This window comes from Euleptes europaea, chromosome 10, assembly GCF_029931775.1.
Source record: "Euleptes europaea isolate rEulEur1 chromosome 10, rEulEur1.hap1, whole genome shotgun sequence".
In the NCBI taxonomy this organism is placed as follows: Eukaryota; Metazoa; Chordata; class Lepidosauria; order Squamata; family Sphaerodactylidae; genus Euleptes; species Euleptes europaea.
In genome coordinates, this window is record NC_079321.1 from 35,875,040 (window position 1) to 35,896,678 (window position 21,639).

General features: G+C 41.4%; 1 protein-coding gene across 1 annotated transcript in view; it reads left to right on the forward strand.

Moving 5' to 3' along the window:
• The first annotated feature begins 7,972 nt into the window (after nt 1–7,972).
• Nucleotides 7,973–21,639, forward strand: part of MYOM2 (myomesin 2) — a 96,405-nt gene continuing 82,738 nt past the window's right edge. Inside the window, exons 1-2 of the mRNA XM_056856264.1 lie at nt 7,973–8,101; nt 20,645–20,778. Of these exons, the coding sequence (XP_056712242.1) occupies nt 20,672–20,778 (107 nt within the window). The 5' untranslated portion in view covers nt 7,973–8,101; nt 20,645–20,671. The remainder of the gene's footprint in view (nt 8,102–20,644; nt 20,779–21,639) is intronic.

The following is a 21,639-nucleotide window of genomic DNA, read 5'->3' on the forward strand; positions in this document are numbered from 1 at the left end:
TGTTAAATTCAATTGGAAAGCTATTCAGGGGGTTTGGAAACCATTTAGATAAAGCCCCATAGAGTATTTATTGGCAAGAAAGCTAAACCAATCTAGGCAATTTTGTCTGTGGGCGTGTGGCGTATTTGGGAGGTGGTGATGGATGAAATTGTACATGGAGTTTGCTTTAGTTTTCCTTTTAAAAGAGAGCCTGTATGGTATTGTGGTTAGAGTGTTGGACTGGAGAGGTTTGGGTTCAGCTATGCACTCTGTCATGATGATCACTGGGTGACCTTGGGGGAGCCACTCTTATTCAACATAACCCATTTTACAGAGTTTTTCTGGAGGAGCTATGAGCACCTTAGAGGAACAGTGGGATAATGTAGTAGGTAAAAAGGGAAGATAACTATTCTTGGTGGCCTCACAGTCTTCCCAATTTGTAGTTTTGAGGAGGGACTCAGGGAAGGACAGGGAGTTGCTGTTTGACAACTCCATTCATGGTACTGAGTTCTGTAAAATCTATGGTAGTGTGTCATTTACTAAAATGAAATTTAACTGTCAGTGATATGGCTAACTTAGTTGTTACTGGCTGCTATATAACTCCCCCTACTTCTCTACCTCTCACTGTTTCTCCACCCTGCCACCCCTTCTCTTACTGTCTCCCCCATGCCTGCCATTCTCTCTTTCTGCCCCCACCCCATCAGTCTCTCTCATTTCTGCCTCCCCAGCACTCTCTCTTTCTGCCTCTCCAACCCCATCACTCTTTCTTTCTTTCTTTCTTTCTTTCTTTCTTTCTTTCTTTCTTTCTTTCTTTCTTTCTTTCTTTCTTTCTTTCTTTCTTTCTTTCTTTCTGTCTCTGTCTGTCTGTCTGTCTGTCCCACCACCCCATGACTATTTCTCTCTCTCTCTTTATGCTTCCCACCCTAATAACCGCCATTGCCGCCATTGCAGGGCCCAATGAGGCTGCTCTCAGAGTCTCACCTGGCACGGCTCCAGGCAGCTCAATCAGGTTTGCCTCCCACTATTGCTGCTCTTAGTGTCTTACCTGGCATGGCTCCAGGCAGGCCCACTGAGGCTTTGCCCCCCTCCATCATCACTACTTTCAAAGGCTCACCTGGCATGGCTCCAGGCAGGCCCACCGAGGCTTCCCACCCACCATTGCTGCTCTCAGCAGCTTGCCCAGCATAGCTCAAGACAGGCCTGCTCAGGCTCCCCCCCTTCATCACCATTCTGAATGGCTTGCACCACAAAGCTCCCAACAAAGGAGCAGGAAGTAAAAGCATTGTCTTTCAGATTTTTTGGTGAACCTTTGACATCTGGGACACTTTCTGGTGGCTTATTAAGGAACCGGTGTAGTAATTAGAGGGTAATATTAATATCTGGAAGACCCAGTGCTATGTCCCTATACCCCATGAAGCGAACTAAGTTATCTTGGGCCAGTTATACACTCCCAACCAAAGTTACCTCATAGGGTGATTTGAGGATAAAATAGGAAAGAACCATATATGCTGTTGTGAGCCCAGTTGCAAAAGAATAGGCTAAAAATGTGCTAGGTAGATTAATACCACACAGCCTGCCCTTGTATTTCCACCAGATGTGATTCATACAATTATAGATCTTTTGCACTCCAGGATCAAGGAAGGATAAACTTACAATAAGAATTCTTCCCACTCTACTCCACTTCCCCAGTGGCATATTTTGCAGTCCACATAACCTCCTCAGAAGAATTAAGTTCATTTTCAAATGTGCCACATTTGCTGGCTGCTGTGGATCACAAGGTTGACTGACAAGACCTTTCTGAATCAGTTCCTCTTTGCCCTTCATAAGAAGAGAGTATAAATCTCTGGGGTGGGATCCAGTGATCTGTCAGTAGAAGGCACTCATGATTGCAGCTCTCTCCCAAATGTGATCTCTAGCTGAGCTTTCGGTAATCAAACTGATAGTTTAATGCAAGTCAAAGCCTTGATCAAATCACCTCTCTCTTTTGCTTAACATTTGCATTGGATGCCCTTTTGAGCAGCTTTGCATCTGTCTGGTTAGTTGCTTACAAGGCTTTTTTGCATACATTACTTAATATGCTACATGGTCACGGCAGGTCGAGCCCCGGAAAACAAGCTGTATTTTTATCTTCAGGGTTGCAGCTTGCAGTAGCTTTTATGTCTGTGCAGTCAGTATACAGAACCTTCTCAATCACTGGTGAAGGCACATACCCCCCACTCAGTCACAATCAAGGTATTAAAGTAACCTATTGAGCATAAATATGCATCTACACAGTCACAATATATCATATAAATGGCGACTAGAGTATATGCTGCTTTTGTGCTTGTGCACCCATGATTTCATCAGTTGTGCATCTATATTGAATCAATTAGATATCACCTCTTTTTTAATGTTAAAACTCCTTTTACAGTGACTTGCACAGATATGAGGTATATCTACCTCTTATGTTTACTTAAAAAAAATTACAATTTGGACTCTAGAGTGACTGTTTACTGAATCATTTACGTTTGTAGAAACTACCTAATATTTTTTAAAAGTGCTGATAATTATTTTATATTTATGTTTCATCACAACAGTTTCATCAGGCGCCATCCCCAAAACCTCCCACTGGTTGCGAAGCAGGACCTGGCAACCTTATGTACAATCCAGGTACAGGATACACTTGATTGTTCTTTATGTGTGTGTTGAGTAATTCTCACGTTACAGACAACACATGTACACCTGAATGTGTGACACAAACTCCATTTTAGCCTGGTACTGGTCTTGAAGTGCCCTGGTTGTCTTATAGAGTCCAATGAACACAACTAGGAGGAGATTAAAAAGAGCAACAGTTCTTTATTTAGCTAAACACAGACCTGGGGTGAACTAACCCACAAATAAGATGCAGAGTTACTCACCTGAGAAACAAAGGAAGCTCAGAATTATTTATGCATTCGCATGGGGCAGGCCCATGGCTGCTGACAAGCAGATTGATTCACAAAAGCACCAATGCACATTAGGTGTCTACTTCACTCTAATTAGCATAACCTATAGATATTGGCCAAAGGCTGTCTCTAAGCAAGTTCTAGGTCTTGTGATCTTAGTAACTAGAAACCACATTCCTAAAGATGAAGGTAATTCAAAGACACTGTTTTCTCTACTGGTGAAAGGCTGTACCAAGCACAGAGAACATGATTGTTGGTTCATGGCTCCCGGATGCCAACTTCCCAAAGCGTCCATGTGTGTGCATATGAGTACATAGTATTTTATACCAGCCCTTATATCTGGGCATTACAGTCTCCAGTTTAATTTGTAAAGCAAATGCATGTTGGTTCCTTCTTACAAACAGCTGTACAGGGCCTAGGGTTGCCAGGTCCCTCTTCACAACCGGTGGGAGGTTTTTAGGGCGGAGCCTGAGGAGGGCGGGGTTTGGGGCGGGGAGGAACTTCAATGCCATAGAGTCCAATTGCCAAAGGCGACTATTTTCTCCAGGGGAACTGATCTATATCGGCTGGAGATTAGTTGTAATAGCAGGAGATCTCCTGCTGCTACCTGGAGGTTAAAGTAATTCGGGATAAAGTAATTCCTATCATTTTATGCGGCTTATGTGAATGAACTATATATCTTGGCACAACGTACTTCAATCCTGAAGAAGTTCATTCATTTTGAAATCCACTCCGGATTTTCATGTTTGCTCTGGAGAGCTGCCTGCCTCCACACTACAGCCCCCTTGCTAATTGCATATGTTCTGTAAATGTTACAGAGGGTTGAATTGCTAGTTATTATTATTATTACATAGATAAAAGGATTTTCTGTACATACACAGTGTGCTTTCAGTGCTTCACTTTGTTTGTTTAGCTACCTGGAGGTTGGCAACTCTAGCAGGGCCTGTAAGACAGAGCTATTCCACCAGGCCTGTGGTTGAGGGGTCCCTACCCTACTCCACCCTACCTGAATGCTTCCGTCTTACCTGCAGGTTCTGCATCTTACCTAGACTACCAGCAGGCCCTACTGGGCCTAATGTCACAATTAAATGTGCTATTCTCTCTAGTGTCAGAGGAGCATGCCTATTATATTAGGTGCTTTTGGAACACAGGCAGGATGGTGCTGCTGCAGTCGTCTTATTTGGGGGCTTCCTGGAGGCACCTGGTTGGCCACTGTGTGAACAGACTGCTGGCCTTGATGGGCCTTGGTCTGATCCAGCAGGGCCTTACTTATGTTCTTATGAGATATATATGATTTTTAATGATTATATAAGGCTGGTTTTAATTATTGTTTTAATAATTTATGATGTTTTATTGTGTATTTATATTATTATGTGAGCTGCCCTGAGCCCGGCTTTTGCTGGGGAGGGTGTGCTATAAGACTAATAAAATGAATAAACAAACATACAGGCAGAATGTACATACGTTCACTGTAACATGTGAACCGAGCTACTATGAAGTAGCATTACACAATTTGAGAAAAATTCAGCGAAACATTTTACGTACAACAGTAATAAAGCTGGATTATGAAATTTGAGGACAATTTTAAAATAAAGCTTAATACACACAATGAAGACCACCTTACATTCCACAGATAATAACTACATTAATTACAACTTTATTCACTTTACATAAATCCCCCCCTTAAAGTTTTGTCTTACATTCTATTTTTTCTCATTCTGATTAAATTAATGCTTTAAAAATACTTGACCAGATTTGATCAGGCAGCTAACAAAATCATTTCTGATGCTTCAGAGGGTCAAATCTATCTCCTTCTTATGTATTTAAAATCTTACCATTACTTCCTGCAAATGAAACACGCTGGAGTTTTAAAGATCTCGTATTTGAAGACCTTTATTACCTGTTTGTTTTTTTTGCTTTTGCTTTTGCTTGTCAATGCATTTACAGCTGACCTTACAACACGGGGAAGAACATGCTGTACAGTTCAAAAAAGAAATGTGTCCTGAGAGCTACCAAGGAGCTGGGAGGAAGAAGTGAGCATCGTGGTGTACGGTTCCTTGCAGGTGTCTGTTGCATCAACCTCAAACAAGTCAGTATGACCCTTTTGGGCATGTACTCATTTCCTGATGCTAGAGTAGTTGAGTATGCCCATAGCTATGGTTGTGGAAGGCATGAATGCAGTTGAAAACTAGCCAGTGTGATGCAGGCACATGATAGGGCAACATAATATAATGGCTTACGCTTAAAAACCTGTAATAGACTTAATGATAAAATCATGTATTCAGATGATGCCACTGATACAAGTGTTCTTTTTCTTTTCCTTCAAGAGATATGCAGATACAGTTCAGCATCAATTAAGCTGGCAACAGCCAGTACATGAAATGTGACTTAATTACCTGGAGTCATAAAGTGCTATGTTGGCTGAAGTCCTATGTTATTTCTGGGAATATATAGAAGATTTATATTTAGAACAACATGAAGAAAATAGGGTACAATATATGAAATGATCTTCCCGTCCTTCAGTGTTACTCCTCTGAAGATGCCTGCCACAGCTGCTGGCGAAACTTCGGAGAAAATACCAAGACCACGGTTACACAGCCCGGATAACCTACAAGAACCAATGAACTCTGACCGTGAAAGCCTTCGACAATATTTAGATCTTCCCGTTGTTGGCAAAATATCCTGGCTGGGACTCAGTGGATAGAGTTAGGATATTGTTAAGCTGTCACCAAATATTGTGCTGTGATTATGAAGCTTTGTAAATCATCTGCTTAAATGATGCTATCTGCACTTACTGTGCCTCACTCCACCTTGTTTTTTTATGTAAAGTGTTCTTAATATATATATATATATATATATATATATATATATATATATATATATATATAAAATATATGTTTTTTTTAAAGCCGCTTTTATATTGTTCTTGCTGAAGTTTATTGCTGTATAATTTTTTACTGGTCTGACTGACTGTATTAATAAATTTGAATTTGAATTTAGGGTACAATATGGAGAGAGATAGACTTGTATAACCACATATTTTCCATTTCAGGCAATTTCTCCTTTTTGCTGTGTTTTCATCCTGTGTTCCTCTTTGTTTACTTCTACACCTAAAACTCCAGAGTTTGGTGGCGTGTGTGCAGACATTAGAGATAAATAAGAAAATGGGTCATGGTGAAATGGCTTCCATCCGTCTATATGGCTTGGGCCTCCATGTTAAATAACAAGTATACACTGAGGCATGTGACTAGTCGATTGTTTGATCAGCAAATGCCTACTATTATTTATACTGCCATGTGCAAAATGTTGCACAGAAGCTGCACAACACATTAAAAACTCACGACAAAGTTACAACCATAGTATTTCTGTCAACAAGCCACAGCATGCCAAGAGAGCACAGAAGCTGTTCATTGTGCACTCCAAGATTTCTATTTTCTCACCTCACTTTTTAGCACTGTTTGGGGGCTGCTGTCAGCGTTCTCCTGCCTTTTGAGAGAGGTTTTATTGAGCAGTGTAGCAGACAGTGGAGGGGTTTCAGAAGCTCTGCTGCATGACCAAAGTTCACATAGGCTTTGGATCATGGACCATAGCCTTGGCTTGTCGGTTCTGTGCTTAGTAAAAAAAATGTGATGATGGCCTGGAATTGCCTTTGCCATCAATGATATGCAATGTCCAATGGAGCTGAGAGCTTCATTTACATAGGGTACAAATGGCTGCCTGTGTTGTTTTCCTCATCAAGTTTTTTTTTGGGGGGGGGATAGTATATGGCATTATCCCAGCGACGGGCTCTAAAAATTTGCTCCAAGCATCATATGTTATCAGCTGTAACTTAGATTGTGTAAATATAAATGGAGTGGCTCAGTGATAGAGCCTCTGCTTGGCATACAGAAGGTCCCTGGTTCAATCCCCGGCATCTCCAGTTAAAGGGACTAGGCAGGTAGGTGGTGTGAAAGACCCCTGCCTGAGACCCTGGAGAGTTGCTGCTGGTCTGAGTAGACAATACTGACTTTGATGGACCAAGGGTCTGATTCAGTATAAGGCAGCTTCATGTGTATTCATTTTAATTTTCAAAGAAAGCAGTTTGGTTTATGCTGGATACCATAAACTCTTGAGAATATTGTTGTCTTTCTCAACCCCTCCTTGAATCTTGCCTCTACTCCCACATTAGTTGCTATGTTATCTTGTTGCCTTGAAATCAGAGATTTCTTCTTACTCTCTACTGTGGAAGTTTTACCTACCACAGGATACACTTCGGCTAGACTTCTCAGCTTTTTAAAGTCTAATGTTTGATACAGAAGAGTTGCTCCCCATACCTTGGTTTACTCACATTTAAGTCCCTTTGACTGCAACTGTACTTGCTTCTGAATAAGTTGCTTTAAGAATTTCAGCCTTAAGCACATGGTTAAATCTCCTTGTATTTTTTTTTTTTTGGTAGTATTCTTTCTACACCATTTTTGACACTGTTTTGTGTAACAGACCAAAAACTTCATTCTATTAGCAAGTGCACAAGAGCTATACCAAAGACCAGACAGTCGACACTTTGGAAGCAGAACGAAGCAGTGATCAGAGAAGCTGGCTTTGATTTCTTCCCATGTTAACAAGGCTTTTTATAACTTAGATGATATGGCTTCACATATGGCAACAACATTTTTTTTATAATCCAGGCAGCCCTTAAAGAGACTTTGGGGAGGATCAGTTTACAGCTCAAGGCACCAGAGAGATCTCATGTCGGCACTAATAAGATTTTTAAAACTTAATGACCCGTCGTGGGTCTTTTTTAACCGTTATCACTGTAAATTCGTCAACTGGATAATAAGGGCATTTTTTAAAAAATCCTTTATTCTTCCTCAGGACAATTTTTACATATAACACAGAATACTAATTTAAGCATGCCAACAGAGAATGCTTGTATTTATTGCTCATTCCACCATAAGAGGGTACCAGGCTAACATGTGTAGTAACCTGGGGAATGTCCTTTTACTGAAATCACACTTTAATGCTTATTAGACACATCTCTGGTTTGTGGAAGCAACTCAATGGATTCTATATATAGCATCATGGCTGCCCATAAATGGGAGGGCAGGGGCAGTAGCCTTCTTTTAGAGTTGGACATTATTTTTGTTTTCCTCAGCCCCGAGCTTGGTAAGCTGGGCACTGTTCTTCCTCTCTGCTTTGCCTCTTTGACATCTCGCTGGCAGGTATGTGTTCATTTTAAAAACTATATCCATTATTCAATGTCAAATGAAATGCTTTTTACGAAAGTACGCATACTGTATTATTCCTGTGCGAAATGTCTTAAATATGTATTGACTTAATGGTTCATTTTACCATGAGGGTCTTTAAGTCATCTTTCCCTCTTCATTTTGCATCCATGAATACCACAGTGCTGCATGCTGGTGGCTGCTTAAATCCTTTCTGAGTCAATGGGATTTAAACAGATTAATTATGAGCTAGCTTGCAATCTAATGGTATGAGGGGATCCAGCTCTATTAAAGTCAATGGGAACTTAACATAAGAGGCTGTATGTTTTTGCACACAAAAGGCAAACAAAATTTCTTCCCTCAAGATAAACATAGGAAAATGTATGGATGTTTGTGGCTTATTAATTGAATAATTGCTTCCTTTATAATATAGGTATTTGAATGGGCATAAATTTATAACTTGTGTCTGGCCAAGGAATTATGTTTAAGGAACAAGTGAAAGAAGCCATAGGTCTTCAACACATGTCTTCAAAACACTTAAAAAAAGAAAAGAAACCCAGATTCTCCCTGTCATGTATTTTGAGTCTTGCTTTATAAAAAAATGATTTCTGATCTTCTGCTGTTGTTGTCTTCTGTTGATGCTCGGTACCTTTTAGTATCTTTTAAAATTCCTGCTTTGATCCTCTTGGTGGAGTTTGGAAATACTGTCTGTGCTCTGATGCCTGATAGAGGAAGAAAGCAAAATTGGATGAAGAAGGCATAGCTAGGAGCCCATGAAAGTGCTGTAATGAAGGCTAATGGAAGTTGGGACGGCTGGAAACAGATCCCTTTTTTGTTGTCTCCTTGCTTAATTTTCTTGGATGTCTAGTGAAAAGGATAAGGGAGTATCTGGGATCTCCAGATTTAACAAGGCATCTGCAGCAAATCCCTTTTGTATGTAAGGAATTGGATGGGTTACTTTTTTAGACTAATCCAAATTAGTCTGCCATCAATTTGTGGACCCAACTAGCCTCTGGGCCCCTATTAAAGTGTATGCAGTTGAATAAAATTGGTGCCATTTATAGCATTTTGTCAGCTTGTATTAATGGGGTCTTTTTTGTAGGCCCCAAGAGAAAAATAAAAAGGTCACTTCTTCCTGGCTCTGTGTAGTGCATAAAAATGCCTAGCACTTCTGATAGGAAGTACTGTCTCTTTTCCCAGACCTATGGCTCCTATGTTATTATTAAAGGGACTTATTTAAAGAAGATCTTTATCTTGCAAGTGGATTTGGTAATTTTGCATACCTGTAATAGAATGGCTCCAGGCCCCATTGCTGCCTCTTTGGGGGCATTGTGCCACATTACCCTGCCCATAAGTTGGCAACATCTCATCTCAACTGTTATTCAGCATCAACATAACAGCATATTGCTCAGGGCCCCCCCCATGTGATCGATCAAATGGCTCACTATTTTAAAAGCTGGCATAAATAGAAGTGTTTTTGAAAGCTTTTCCAAGAAAATGCAAGAATGTTACTGAGCCCATATATATATATATATATATATATATATATATATATATATATATATATATATATATATATATATATATATATATATATATATATGGGTTAGATGGGGAGGGTTTGTTCAGTATCCAGTGAGTGGTGCCTATGGGAAGTGCACAGAGACTCCCCATCCATTGCTTTGGGGGGCAGGTTGGTTGAGCATGCTCCGCCCATGTCCATGTACAAGCTGAGAAATGGAGGAAATAGTGATAGGCATAGGTGTAAACTATAGGGTGTGTGTGCAGGGGCTCGATCCCCCCGCCAAACTTGGAATGGGGGGGCTGAGCCCCAACCGGGAACCAGTGCCCACGCTAGGGGCTCAGTTACATTGGCAGCTGAAGTATAAATAGAAGCGAAGGCTGCCGATGTCACAATGAGAGCAGAGCGTCAGGTCTGGCCGTGGAGAGCATCGTCTGCTGCAGCTGCAGGAAATGGTGCAATGGGCAGCCCCAGCGCCATGCTGCCTTTGTGCAAAGTTGGGGATGCTGGCTTGCATTGCACACCCTGCGTAAGGAGCGGTGGGGGATCCTCTGCTCCCCCGCCTCATGACCCCCACCCTTCCCAGCTCTCCTTCGCTCGCCAACACGTGTAGTTAGCAGCCTCTCCCAAAGAAAGTTGGTGCAGGAGCGGCTGCAAGAGCGCGGCTTGGCCCCGACCGAGTACAGTCTTGTCCTACCCTCCTGTTGTATCATAGCTAGAATTTTTTGAAAAAAAGACCTTTGACAAAGTCTACTAAGCAAAGACTGCTAAGCAAACTTCATAGTCATGGGATAAGAGGACAAGTCCTCTTATAGATTGAGAGCTGGTTGAAAAACAGGAAGCAGCGAGTAGGAATAAATGGTCACTTCTCCCAATGGAGGGATGTGAGCAGTGGGGGTCCCTCAGGGATCTGTGTTGGGACAGGTGCTTTTCAACCTGTTCATCCATGACCTGGAGTTGGGGGTGAATAGCAAGGTGGCCAAGTTTGCAGATGACACCAAATTATTTAGGGTGCTTAAAATCAGACTGCGAAGAGCTCAAAAAGGATCTGTACAAACTGGAAGAATGGGCATTAAAATGGCAAATAAAATTCAATGTGAGCAAGTGTGAAGTGATACATATTGGGGCAAAAAATCCCAACTTCACATATGCACTGATGGGATCTGAGCTGGCAGCGACAGACCAAGAAAGGGATCTTGGGGTGGTAGTGGATCGCACAATGAAGATGTCAACCCAGTGTGCGGCTACTGTGAAAAAGGCAAATTCTGTGCTGGCCGTAATTACATGAGGAATAGAGAATAAAACTGCTGCTATTATACTGCCCTTGTACAAATCTATAGTGAGACCACACTTGGAATACTGTGTACAGCTCTGGTCACCACATCTAAAAATGGATATTGCAGAGCTTGAGAAGGTGTAGAAAAGAGCAACCAAAATGATCAGGAGATTAGAGCAATTGCCCTATGAGGAGCGGTTAAAACGCTTAGGGCTGTTGAGCTTGGAAAGAAGGTGGTTAAGGGGAGACATAATAGAGGTCTATAAAATTATGCATGGTATGGAGAGAGTGGACAGGGAGAAGATTTTCTCCCTCTCTCATAATACTAGAAGGCGGGGTCATCTGCTCTAGCTGGCGGGGGAGAGATTCAAAACAGATAAAAGGAAGTATTTCTTCACACAACACATAGTTAAACTGTGGAACTCCCTGCCCCAGGCTGTGGTGATGGCTGCCAACTTGGAATGCTTTCCGAGGGGAGTGGACATGTTCATGGAGGAGAGGGGTATTCATGGCTACTCGTCAAAATGAATACTAGTCATGATGCATACCTATTCTCTCCAGGATCAGAGGAGCACGCCTATTATATTAGGTGCTTTGGAACACAGGCAGGATAATGCTACTGCAGTTGTCTTGTTTGTAGGCTTCCTAGACCCCCCTGGTTGGATACTGTGTGAACAGACTGCTGGACTTGATGGACCTCTGTCTGATCCAGCATGGCCATTCTTGTGTTCTTATGTGTCATTTAAGTGCAGAGTATTTTGAATTGCTACATATTAATGAGTGGGTTGTACCTAGATGATGCAATCTCTATAGGTTTACCACTAATTATACCAACACATGCCAATTATTGGGGTGGGGAGGTGAAGGGAAATTGGGAAGGAGAGGTGGAATATGGCAGGAGAGGATGCTTGTGGGAGCAGCAGAAGGCATAATAGGGGATTAGGAGAACACTTGATTGTACTGTAATTTTGAAAATATAAATAAAGAAGCAGTTTGCATTGTTAATTAAAAGTTAAAGTTGTATTTCAGCTTTCTGAAGATCATTTGTTGAAGCCCCCCTAAATTTCTGGGGAGCCCCTCCCTAAATCCCCCATGGTCCTGCCTCGATAGATAGTGGAAAAGGAAGCCCCTCCCTGTGATGTCACTGGCCCCTCCTTATGATGTCATGTTTTTGGCCAAGCCCCAGCCCCCCCTGGAAAATCGGAAAGTCTACGCCCCTGATAGGTGCTTCCCTTTTCACTTTGTTGCCTGAGGTAAGTGGAGAGAAAGATGAGAGGGCAGATTCCCTTGTGTGTGTGTGTTTGTGTGTGTATGTGTGTGTTTCTAAGGGAAGGGCTTCCTTCTTCTTTGTGCCATCCAACAACTCTATTCATATGTGTGTAATGAAATATATGCCTGGGAAAAAGATAAGCAAGAGAGGAGCAAAATAATTTTTCATCCTTTCATCCTCACCACCCAGATATCATGATTTAAGTGTATGTCTATGTGGCATACATTGGTGTGTAGATTTTTTTTTTTTTTGGTTTTTTAAAGTTGTATTTTTTAACAAACACAAACATAAAAAACATTAAAGTATAAACACAATATAACAATATACGTGAAGCTTACCATTCAAAATTACAACCATGGGATACTCTTTCCTTCTTCTTTAATTGTTTCCCAAGTTTTTATATTCCCTTGTTCGTCCATCATATTTTCATAAGTTATATAGTCCATTTTCAGCCATGTATTACTATATTGGTGTAGAGATTTCAGCAACCCTTTTGTTTATTCTTATGGTGGATTGAATAGGCTGGTGTAAATCTTGTCCTCCATCCCATTTATTACTGGCCCATGTTTTCAAAGTTGTTGTTTGTTTGTAAACACAAAAATACCAATACTTATATATAAAGCTGCACTGATTGCTACACCCCCCCCTCCACTTGGGAGAGCCCTGAAAAAGAGGTGCCAGTACTCAGTTATGGGGAGTGGTGGAGAAAAGCGCCATCAACTTGCAGCTGACTTATAGCAACCCCATAGGGTTTTCAAGACAAGAGACATTCAGAGGTGCCTCTGTGTCGTGACCCTAGACTGCCTTGTTGGTCTCCCGTCCAAACACTAACCAGGGCCAACTCTGCTTGGCTTCTGAGATCTGATGAGATCAGGCTAGCCTGGGCCATCCAAGTCAGGACTTTGGTGAGTACAGTCACAAAAACCCCTGCCTGTTTGTATATCGAAGTTAGTTTTAAAATCAGACATACATATACATCAGCTATGCTGAGAAGCTCTGCATTAGGATAATGGGTTCCAGTAGATTTCCTGTGACATGAATTATCATAACAAATTGTCAGCCATCCCGAAGTGTCTTGGTATCCATAGAGTTTGACTCTAGTAGTCTACTGATCTTGGGTCACAACTACCCAACTGACTATATTCTTTCAATTAGTTGGATGCACAAATTCATCCATTATTGTCAATAAATGCATTCTGTACATGGGCAGATCATATATCGAGTTTTCCCTATCACTTGTGAATCCTTTGAGTATCTCAGAATGTACTGGGAAACCATTGGCTATGTCCAGTGTATTTCCTATTAAAACAGTGGAGATATTTGCCTACCAGAAGCTACCATTGGTTCCTTATACTATACTTCTTATTGAACTACTGCAACTGGTGACTATTTTCTTCACATTAACCATTGTTGTCACTGGTCCAGATTTGATCCTTTCCAGTCCTTCAGAGGCTGACATTTCATAAATAGAAGACTACTGGATTGGTTGTCTGTCCCCTCTACCAGCATGGGATGCCCTTCCTACAAGTCCTGCCTACAGGAGTATCTCAAGTAGAAGTAACCTAAAGACCATCCTAGGTCATGGCTTTGAGGATTCCCAGCTGGGCTTTGGCATTACATCATTATGGCCTGCACTGAAAGTACATACTTGGCAAGGGGTGGAGATGCTCCACATATGCACCTGCCCCAGGGGGTGTTCTGGCACTACACTACACTAGCTGTCTACCATGTCCATTGCGCACAGGTAAGGGGCAAAAGGATGTGTCACTGGCCACCAAGATCAAGTTAATTCATGCCATCGTATTCCCTATTACTATGTATGGGTATGAAAGCTGGACACTGAGGAAAGCTGATAGGAAGAAAATAGATTCTTTTGAAATGTGGTGTTGGAGGAGAGTGTTACAGATACCATGGACGGCCAAAAGAACAAACCAGCGGGTTATAGATCAAATCAAGCCTGAACTCTCCCTAGAAACTAAAATGACTAAACTGAGGCTATCGTATTTCGGTCACATTATGAGAAGACACGAATCGCTGGAAAAGACAGTCATGCTAGGAAAAGAGGGTAGCAGGAAAAGAGGAAGACCCAACAAGGGATGGATTGACTCAATAAAGGAAGCCACAGCCCTCAATTTGCAAGATCTGAGCAAGACTGTCAAAGAGGACATTTTGGAGGACATTGATTCATAGGGTCGCCATGAGTCGGAAGTGACTTGACAGCACTTAACACACACACAAGGAGCAAATCTTTTTTTAAAAGGATTTACATAAAACATTTTAAATACTACATTTTAATTGGTATGACTTTTATTTCAACTGACTTCTGACATATTGATATATTTTATTAGAAAATATGCTGATTCTGCAGTTACTAATTTAAAATTGCATTCTTCTATGCATGTATATGTCCTTATATCCTTAACCTTGAATAGTTAAGGATTTAGATCCTAAAAATCTCAGCAGGGATACATCAAGGATCAGTTGGACTGTGATTCTCAAAGCAATTTGTGAAAACATCCCCCGGATTTCCTAGTCAACTCAATCTCTTAATGTGGTTCAGTATAAAGCAAATGCAGCATATTGTACGCTGAAAGCACTATTATTTTATATAGATTTGCTCACATTGTGATGGTGATATTCTCAAGTAAGTATAGGCTTCGAACTAAAGGAAAAAGTCATTGTTCTCGATGGCAATAACGTAGTGGTGTCTTTTTCCTTTAGTTAATGTAAACCTTCTCTAAGTTCCACCAATAGAACATACTCCAAGTGTCTCTTTTGAGAAAAAGTTTTGGGGGGAACTAAGAGGCAGTTATGTCCTGGTTAGAGTAGTAGCTAGGGTTGCCAACTGCCAGGTAGTAGCAAGAGATCCCCTGCTAATTCAACAGATCTCCAGCCGATAGAGATAATTTCACCTGAGAAAAATGGCCGCTTTGGCAATTGAACTCTACGGCACTGAAGTCCCTCCCCTCCCCAAACCCCGCCATCCTCAGGCTCCGCCCCAAAAATCTCCCGCCGGTGGTGAAGAGGGACCTGGCAAACCTAGTAGTGGCCTAGGACTGGGAAAGCCTCCTATTCCTACTTTAACATGAAGCTTATTTTGTGACCCTGGGATAGTCTCTCTTTCTCTCCCAAACCTAACCTATTTCACAGGGTAAAATGGAGGGGGGTGAGGAGCCTTGAATGCCACATAAGACATGGAGGAAACCTATGGTAAAAATGTAATAGAATTTAATTAGGGCCTGGAAGTATGTCTCTTAAACATGTTGGTCCAGCAAAGAAAAAGGACAACCTGTAGTTAAGGTTGCCAACTCCGGGTTGGGAAATTCCTGGAGGTTCAGGGTGGATCCTGGGGAGGATGGGATTTGGGGAGGGGAGGGACCTCAGTGGGGTATAATGCCCTGGAATTCACTCCCCAAAGCAGCCATTTTCTCCAGGGGAAGTGATCTAGGGTTGCAAGGTTCTCCCCGGCCACCGGCAGGGGATTGGGGGTGGGGTTAGCGTTGCTAGACCCAGGTTGGGGAACTCCTGGAGATTTGGAGATGGAACCTGAGGAGGATAGGGACTTCATTGGGGTACAATGCTATTGAGTCCACCCTCCAAAGCATCCATTTTCTCCAGGGGAACTGATCTCTGTAGTCTGGAGATAAGCTGTAATTCAGGGGGATCCCCAGGCGCCACCTGGAGATTGGCATCCCTAAACTGATCTCTATCTATTGGACATTTTTTATTACTTTTGAAATCTCCAGGCCTCACCAGGGATTGTCTATCCTTATTGTGGTTGCATAGGCATCAGTGCAGTGTTTCAAACTGGCACTTGACGCTAATTGGGTTTAAAGATTTGGTTTAATATGTTAATAGCATAGCTATACAAAATGGCTGACTGCATGCAACAGACATTTCTTTGTAACTAGATACATCTAAGAATGTCTTTTAGATATAAATATATAAATCCTTAAGTTGAATGTTCCTTTCTAACTGAAATCTTCGTATTCAAGAAAATGACTAACTAATATTCCCTCAAGCTAGTTAGAAAACCACAGATGTGAAATATTTGGGGGCTCAAGCTAGATTATTATTGGGCCTATTATTTTCATGCAGCCAAGGCCAAAAACTCTGTGCAGTGGTTTAAAGAAAAGTCAGTGAAGGTGTTAGGACTTCTCTGTTTCTTTAGGAGGCATTTTCTTCTGCAACTGTCTGAGAAATGTAGTTGGCATTACATCCCTCATTAAGAGATGACTATCATGTTTCTTCTGTACACGGTGCAGAATTTTTAGTGGAACCAATGCACCAATGTCATATCCTGATGGAAGATGACCTAAGGGAAAATTCCCAGAGTTTCTTTCCAAGTTTGAAATGGGCTTGGGCACCAGAGTAACAGTCACCTTTAGTGTAGTCTGTCATGTATGCTCATCTGCTTATGGCAGTGCAACCTAGCTATTTAGGACTAAAACCGATGAACTAGCAGATCCAATTACAATTTTGGTTGAATCTAAATAGGTAGAATGTGATTATATAATCGGGATTTAAATCGATACCTCCATATTCAACCCCCCCAAAGGGATCGAAAGATTCTGTCATGAATTGAGTCCTTTTCTCAGATGGAAAGAATCTTTGTCCAATGGCAAGGAGTCTTTGGTTCCCAGCAAAAGGATTTGGATTTAACGCACACCAATACTGCAGTCAGATTCCCTTAACACCATGTTTGAGAATTAGTTTAGTTCTGATTCAGTGGGAAGCCTGCCACCTACAGAAAGCAGTTAACATTGATCAAACCAAATCATGCTTTATGATGATGGTGATTTATACAGCACTTTAAGCTAAGCACTTTACATGGAATTTAACAAGACCTTTTCAGAAGGCTCATATTCTAATTATAGATGAGACTCAGGACAGAATCAGGCAGGGAAGACAAAAGGGAACATTAGAATATGGGAAGTAATGCATAATTTATAAAGCATGGCATCTTCATATAAGTGAACATTTGTTACAAAGTACAGAAGTTTTATCTTTTTTGGAGGGAAAAAACCTCTCTGTGAATTCAGTGGCTAGATGACAGGAAGGAACAGTCATTCATTTGATCTGCAGTGTCCTCTGGGCTAATATGGTTATTTAAAGTCCAGATTCCCTAGCTCCTTTCTCCAGTAGGTGGGAGCAGAAGAAGATGCAGGTAGACTCTGGGACTGGCCAGTGACAGGTCTCATTAGATAGCTTGCCATAAGCGTTCCAATCAGGAGAAAACACTGTTAAATGAGGGGCAGAACAGCTGTGCAGTGTCCCCCCCCCAGATAAAGATTGTTCTGAAGGATTTTGGAGAAGTTAGAAAATTTGTTCTGTGTGACAAAGAATGTGAGAAAATTTACATAGCAATCACTCCTGCCTGGACAACAGGTGATATATGGCAATAGATGAGAAAATAAGGGGATCATTTCAGTAGAGGATCATTTGTTAAAAAGCAGAGGTGGTGACTGGTTGCGGAGAAGAGGAGTCTGGTCATTCAGAGGTAATATATCTCTGACTGCCAGACTCCAAGAACAAATAACAGTGAATGGTCACCGATATCCCAAAATAGCATCAATAATACAACATCGTGAAAGCAAAGTAAATTGCTACAATATTTGAGAAGAAAAAAAATCTCATAATACCAATTGTACTCAGAAAAAGTTCCCAAAGGCTCCTAAATAATGACCTTATTTTCTTTCTCAGAACCTTTGTATTTGCACTGGCACTTAAGCAATGCATTCCACAGAAATCATCATCATTGTCAATAAACATGTATTTCTAAAAATGCATACAACAGACCCATGCTGAAAAGAAATGAAATCGAACAGAGTTCTTACAGTAGCATCACAATCTAAAAATTGATATATTTGCTCATGGTGCATCTGTGTCATCAACATACGAATTTCTGCATCATCAGAACGATAAAACCTGTTAGCATTATGCATCATCTGCACAGAAAGCACTTTGGGGAAAAAGTGTGAAAGCTATGGACCCTTGCATCAGGCTAAATATTATTTCTCTATGTTAAAACTATGTGATGACATAAGTGAAAAAGATATAATGGGCCTCATTGATTTATTGAAAGTTTTGTACCTTGCTTTTCTCCTCAGAGGGATCCGAAATTGACCCAAACAGCTGCACAACACCAGACGATATATTGTGGTGGTCCTGGAATTACACACTGGCTTTTCTGAACACCTGGGCTGCAAACCAAAGGGCTGAGAGATGTTTGGTTCTTGCCCTGTGGCTCATGCCCATGCCTTTAGCCGCACCCAGATTTTATCAGTACTAGAACAGGAAGGGGGAAATTATCCATAACAAGATGGTACAGCTAGTAAAGGCATTTCTCCATGCTTTCCTAATGACGATGAACCGAACTTGGTGTTAAAGACTGATAGTTCCAGGCATTTTTTTTTTCAGAGATGAAAAATTGTCCGTTAACGCTGTCACAATCCAACTAATTGTGAATTATGTGCACGCTGCTATGTCAGTCTTTTGAATGGGACAGGCCCTCATAATGAATACATTTCTCCTGATGAGGTTTATCTGTCACTCTAAGCGGAAAGATGCTCATGAGGCCATACCTCTTTCTGACACATTGGATTAAAGTTGTAATGCCAATCAAGCAATGACTCTCTGCCAGAATATAAATATAGCCTGCATTTGGAACTGCATTTAGCCATTTATTGAGAATGTCACTCAGCTTATAAAAGGTGGTCCTGCTGGATCACACTCATAGATTTGTAGACTCACTGTCAGTTTGCTTGTCTGTTTCTTTCTATGTCTATTTTCCATAAACATTGCACCCTATGTTTGTGTCAGAAATCTTTGCTCTGAAAAAAGCCCCATAGCCTTTTTTGTTATTCATGAATTGTATGCCCTTCAGGGGTCACCGTGCAGCAGACATACACTTGTTCCGCGGTTTCAGAATCCTGTTTTATCGCAATTTAAAATGTTGCCCCGGACCCACCGTGAAGCAAAATGAGGCAAAATTCGTGAATAGTCACCATTTCGGGTTTTCTCTTTCCCCGCTCATTGTCATTTTTGCGGCCCTCATCCAAGTCCTTCCAAAGAAGACATTTTAGTTGGTAGCATAAATATCTCAGTAATAGAGCCAGCTTCCCCTCTCTGGCGGCAAGCCCCAGGATTATTTATTTTGCTTTACTGTGCTGATTTAATGATATAATGCTTAATTTATTAATACTTTAGTGATACATGCATGAATACATGAAGCTGCCTTATACTAAATCAGACCCTTGATCCATCAAAGACAGTATTGTCTACTCAGACAGGCAGCAGCTCTCCAGGATCTCAGGCAGAGGTCTTTCACATCACCTACTTGCCTGGGCCCTTTAACTGGAGATGCTGGGGATTGAACCTGGGACCTTCTGCATGCCAAGCAAATGCTCTACCACTGAGCCACAGCCCTTCCCAGATAGAGATAGAGAGAGATAGAGAGAGATATCGCTAGGGGTTGCCAGCTCCAGGTTGGGAAATACCTGGAGATTTTTGGGGTGGAGCCTGAGGAGGGTGGGGTTTGGAGAGGGGAAGGACTTCAATGCCATAGAGTCCAATTGCCAAAGTGGCCATTTTCTCCAGGTGAACTGATCTCTATCGGCTGGAGATCAGTTGTAATAGCGGGAGATCTCCAGCTACTACCTGGAGGTTGGAAACCCTATATATCGCTAAAGTAGTAATATATTAAGTAATATATAATTACACCAATGGAGTAGAACAAAAAAAATGCTGTGGCTTCCCAGTGATTTTCAGCAGGAGCGATTTTCAGCAATCATGCTGAAAATCTCCAGAGAAGAATGACTGTGAAGTGAGCGGAGGGGGGTGGGATTCCACATTTAGTATAAGTCCTGGCTAATTTAAATTCTGTGGCTTCATGGGACTAAGTCATTAGGTGGCTTTGGGACTTTTGACTCTATTATCAAGCCATAATATGCATTACTGTATTATGTATCATAAATTAGTCACCAAAACCCTTATATTTTTTGGCATCAAGTCAAACAGTATTTTTCAGAGAAGACATTTTGTGTAAGTCATAAGAGAACAAGGACCATTTCACAGGCCTTCAGTATCAGTTCCCTCCTGGATTATAAATTTGCCATGTCTTATGTTTCGTCATATGCTGAACATCTTTAAAATAGCATACTAACAGTGCAAACCTAAATGGATTTACACCCTTCTAAATCCATTGACTGCAAACGGTATGACTCTTTCAAGGAAGCACTGCAAATCTACTTACTCTGTAGTAGGGTTTTATGCTCTTAGCATAAGGACCTAACTATTTAATCCATTCAACCATCATGTTCTTGTTGTTATATGGACACAGTGATGGGCACTCCGGATCTAAGCCACTTATTTTTGGAGGTGCATCCCACTTCAGTATGGAGTTGTAAGGGAAAACAACAAAGTGGCTTTGAAAGCCTTGGCTAAATAGAATTGCTGCTGTTTAATTTATAGGTGCTGTAAGCAGCAACAGATTCCAACATGTCATCTAGGAGACTGCCATTCTACCAAAAGAGGCACAAGCACTTTGATCAATCCTATCGCAACATTGAGACACGATATTTGCTCCAGGAATATGCAGCAAGGAAGTAAGTACTACACTTTTTACCCTTCTGGGTAAACGACTTTTCAGAACTCTGTTTGGCCTAACACAAGCCAATTTTTGATGCATGAATCCATATAAGAGCCACCAGCTATACACAGGGGCTCACCTGCAATGTGATAAACCTTCTTTTTTCATGGGCTGTATGGGACTTCAGCCATGACATGTGTGTCTGTGCATGTGCACACACATCAGAGCATGAGTGGTCACAATTCATGACTAGTAGGCTGCATTTGGCTTGATTGTCACAGGTTGTGCATGCCTTTGCTAATGTCCCAACTGATCATTGGCACAAACTCACTGGGTCATAGGATTTCGTTTAAGGGTTCCAGTACTGTTGTGCCACCCAAGGTTACTTAAGTGATGCCTGGATGCCTTGCAAAGGTTTTTATGCTCAGCATTGATGGGAGAGGGAAAGAAACTGGACCCGGCTGACCTGGATGCAACACCAACAAGGTCACTGAATAACCCAAAAGCTCCACAATTAGCAGGGCCCGATTAAGAGATGCTGTGGCCGTAAAAGCTATGCCTCGAGGCCCTATAGCATAGCATTGCCCCCCAAAAGGTAATTTAGTATTTTGTTCATAATTTTTGTCATGCTTTCGTGGGAGAGAAAGGGAGCCTTGCTAATGTTGGTGTCATATCACATACTTGAGAAGACACTTTCGTCCTCATCTGAATAGTTCAGAAGAGCTAATGGAAAACCTTTTCCCATTGAGATGTCCTTTGTGACCTTCTGCATATTCTACATGACCAGATTATTTGAACAATATTTCTTTGCTGGAGAGGAGCTCATTAAGTTCTCAATTCAAATTCAGGCTAACAAAAGGATCTCTTTAGCTTCTCA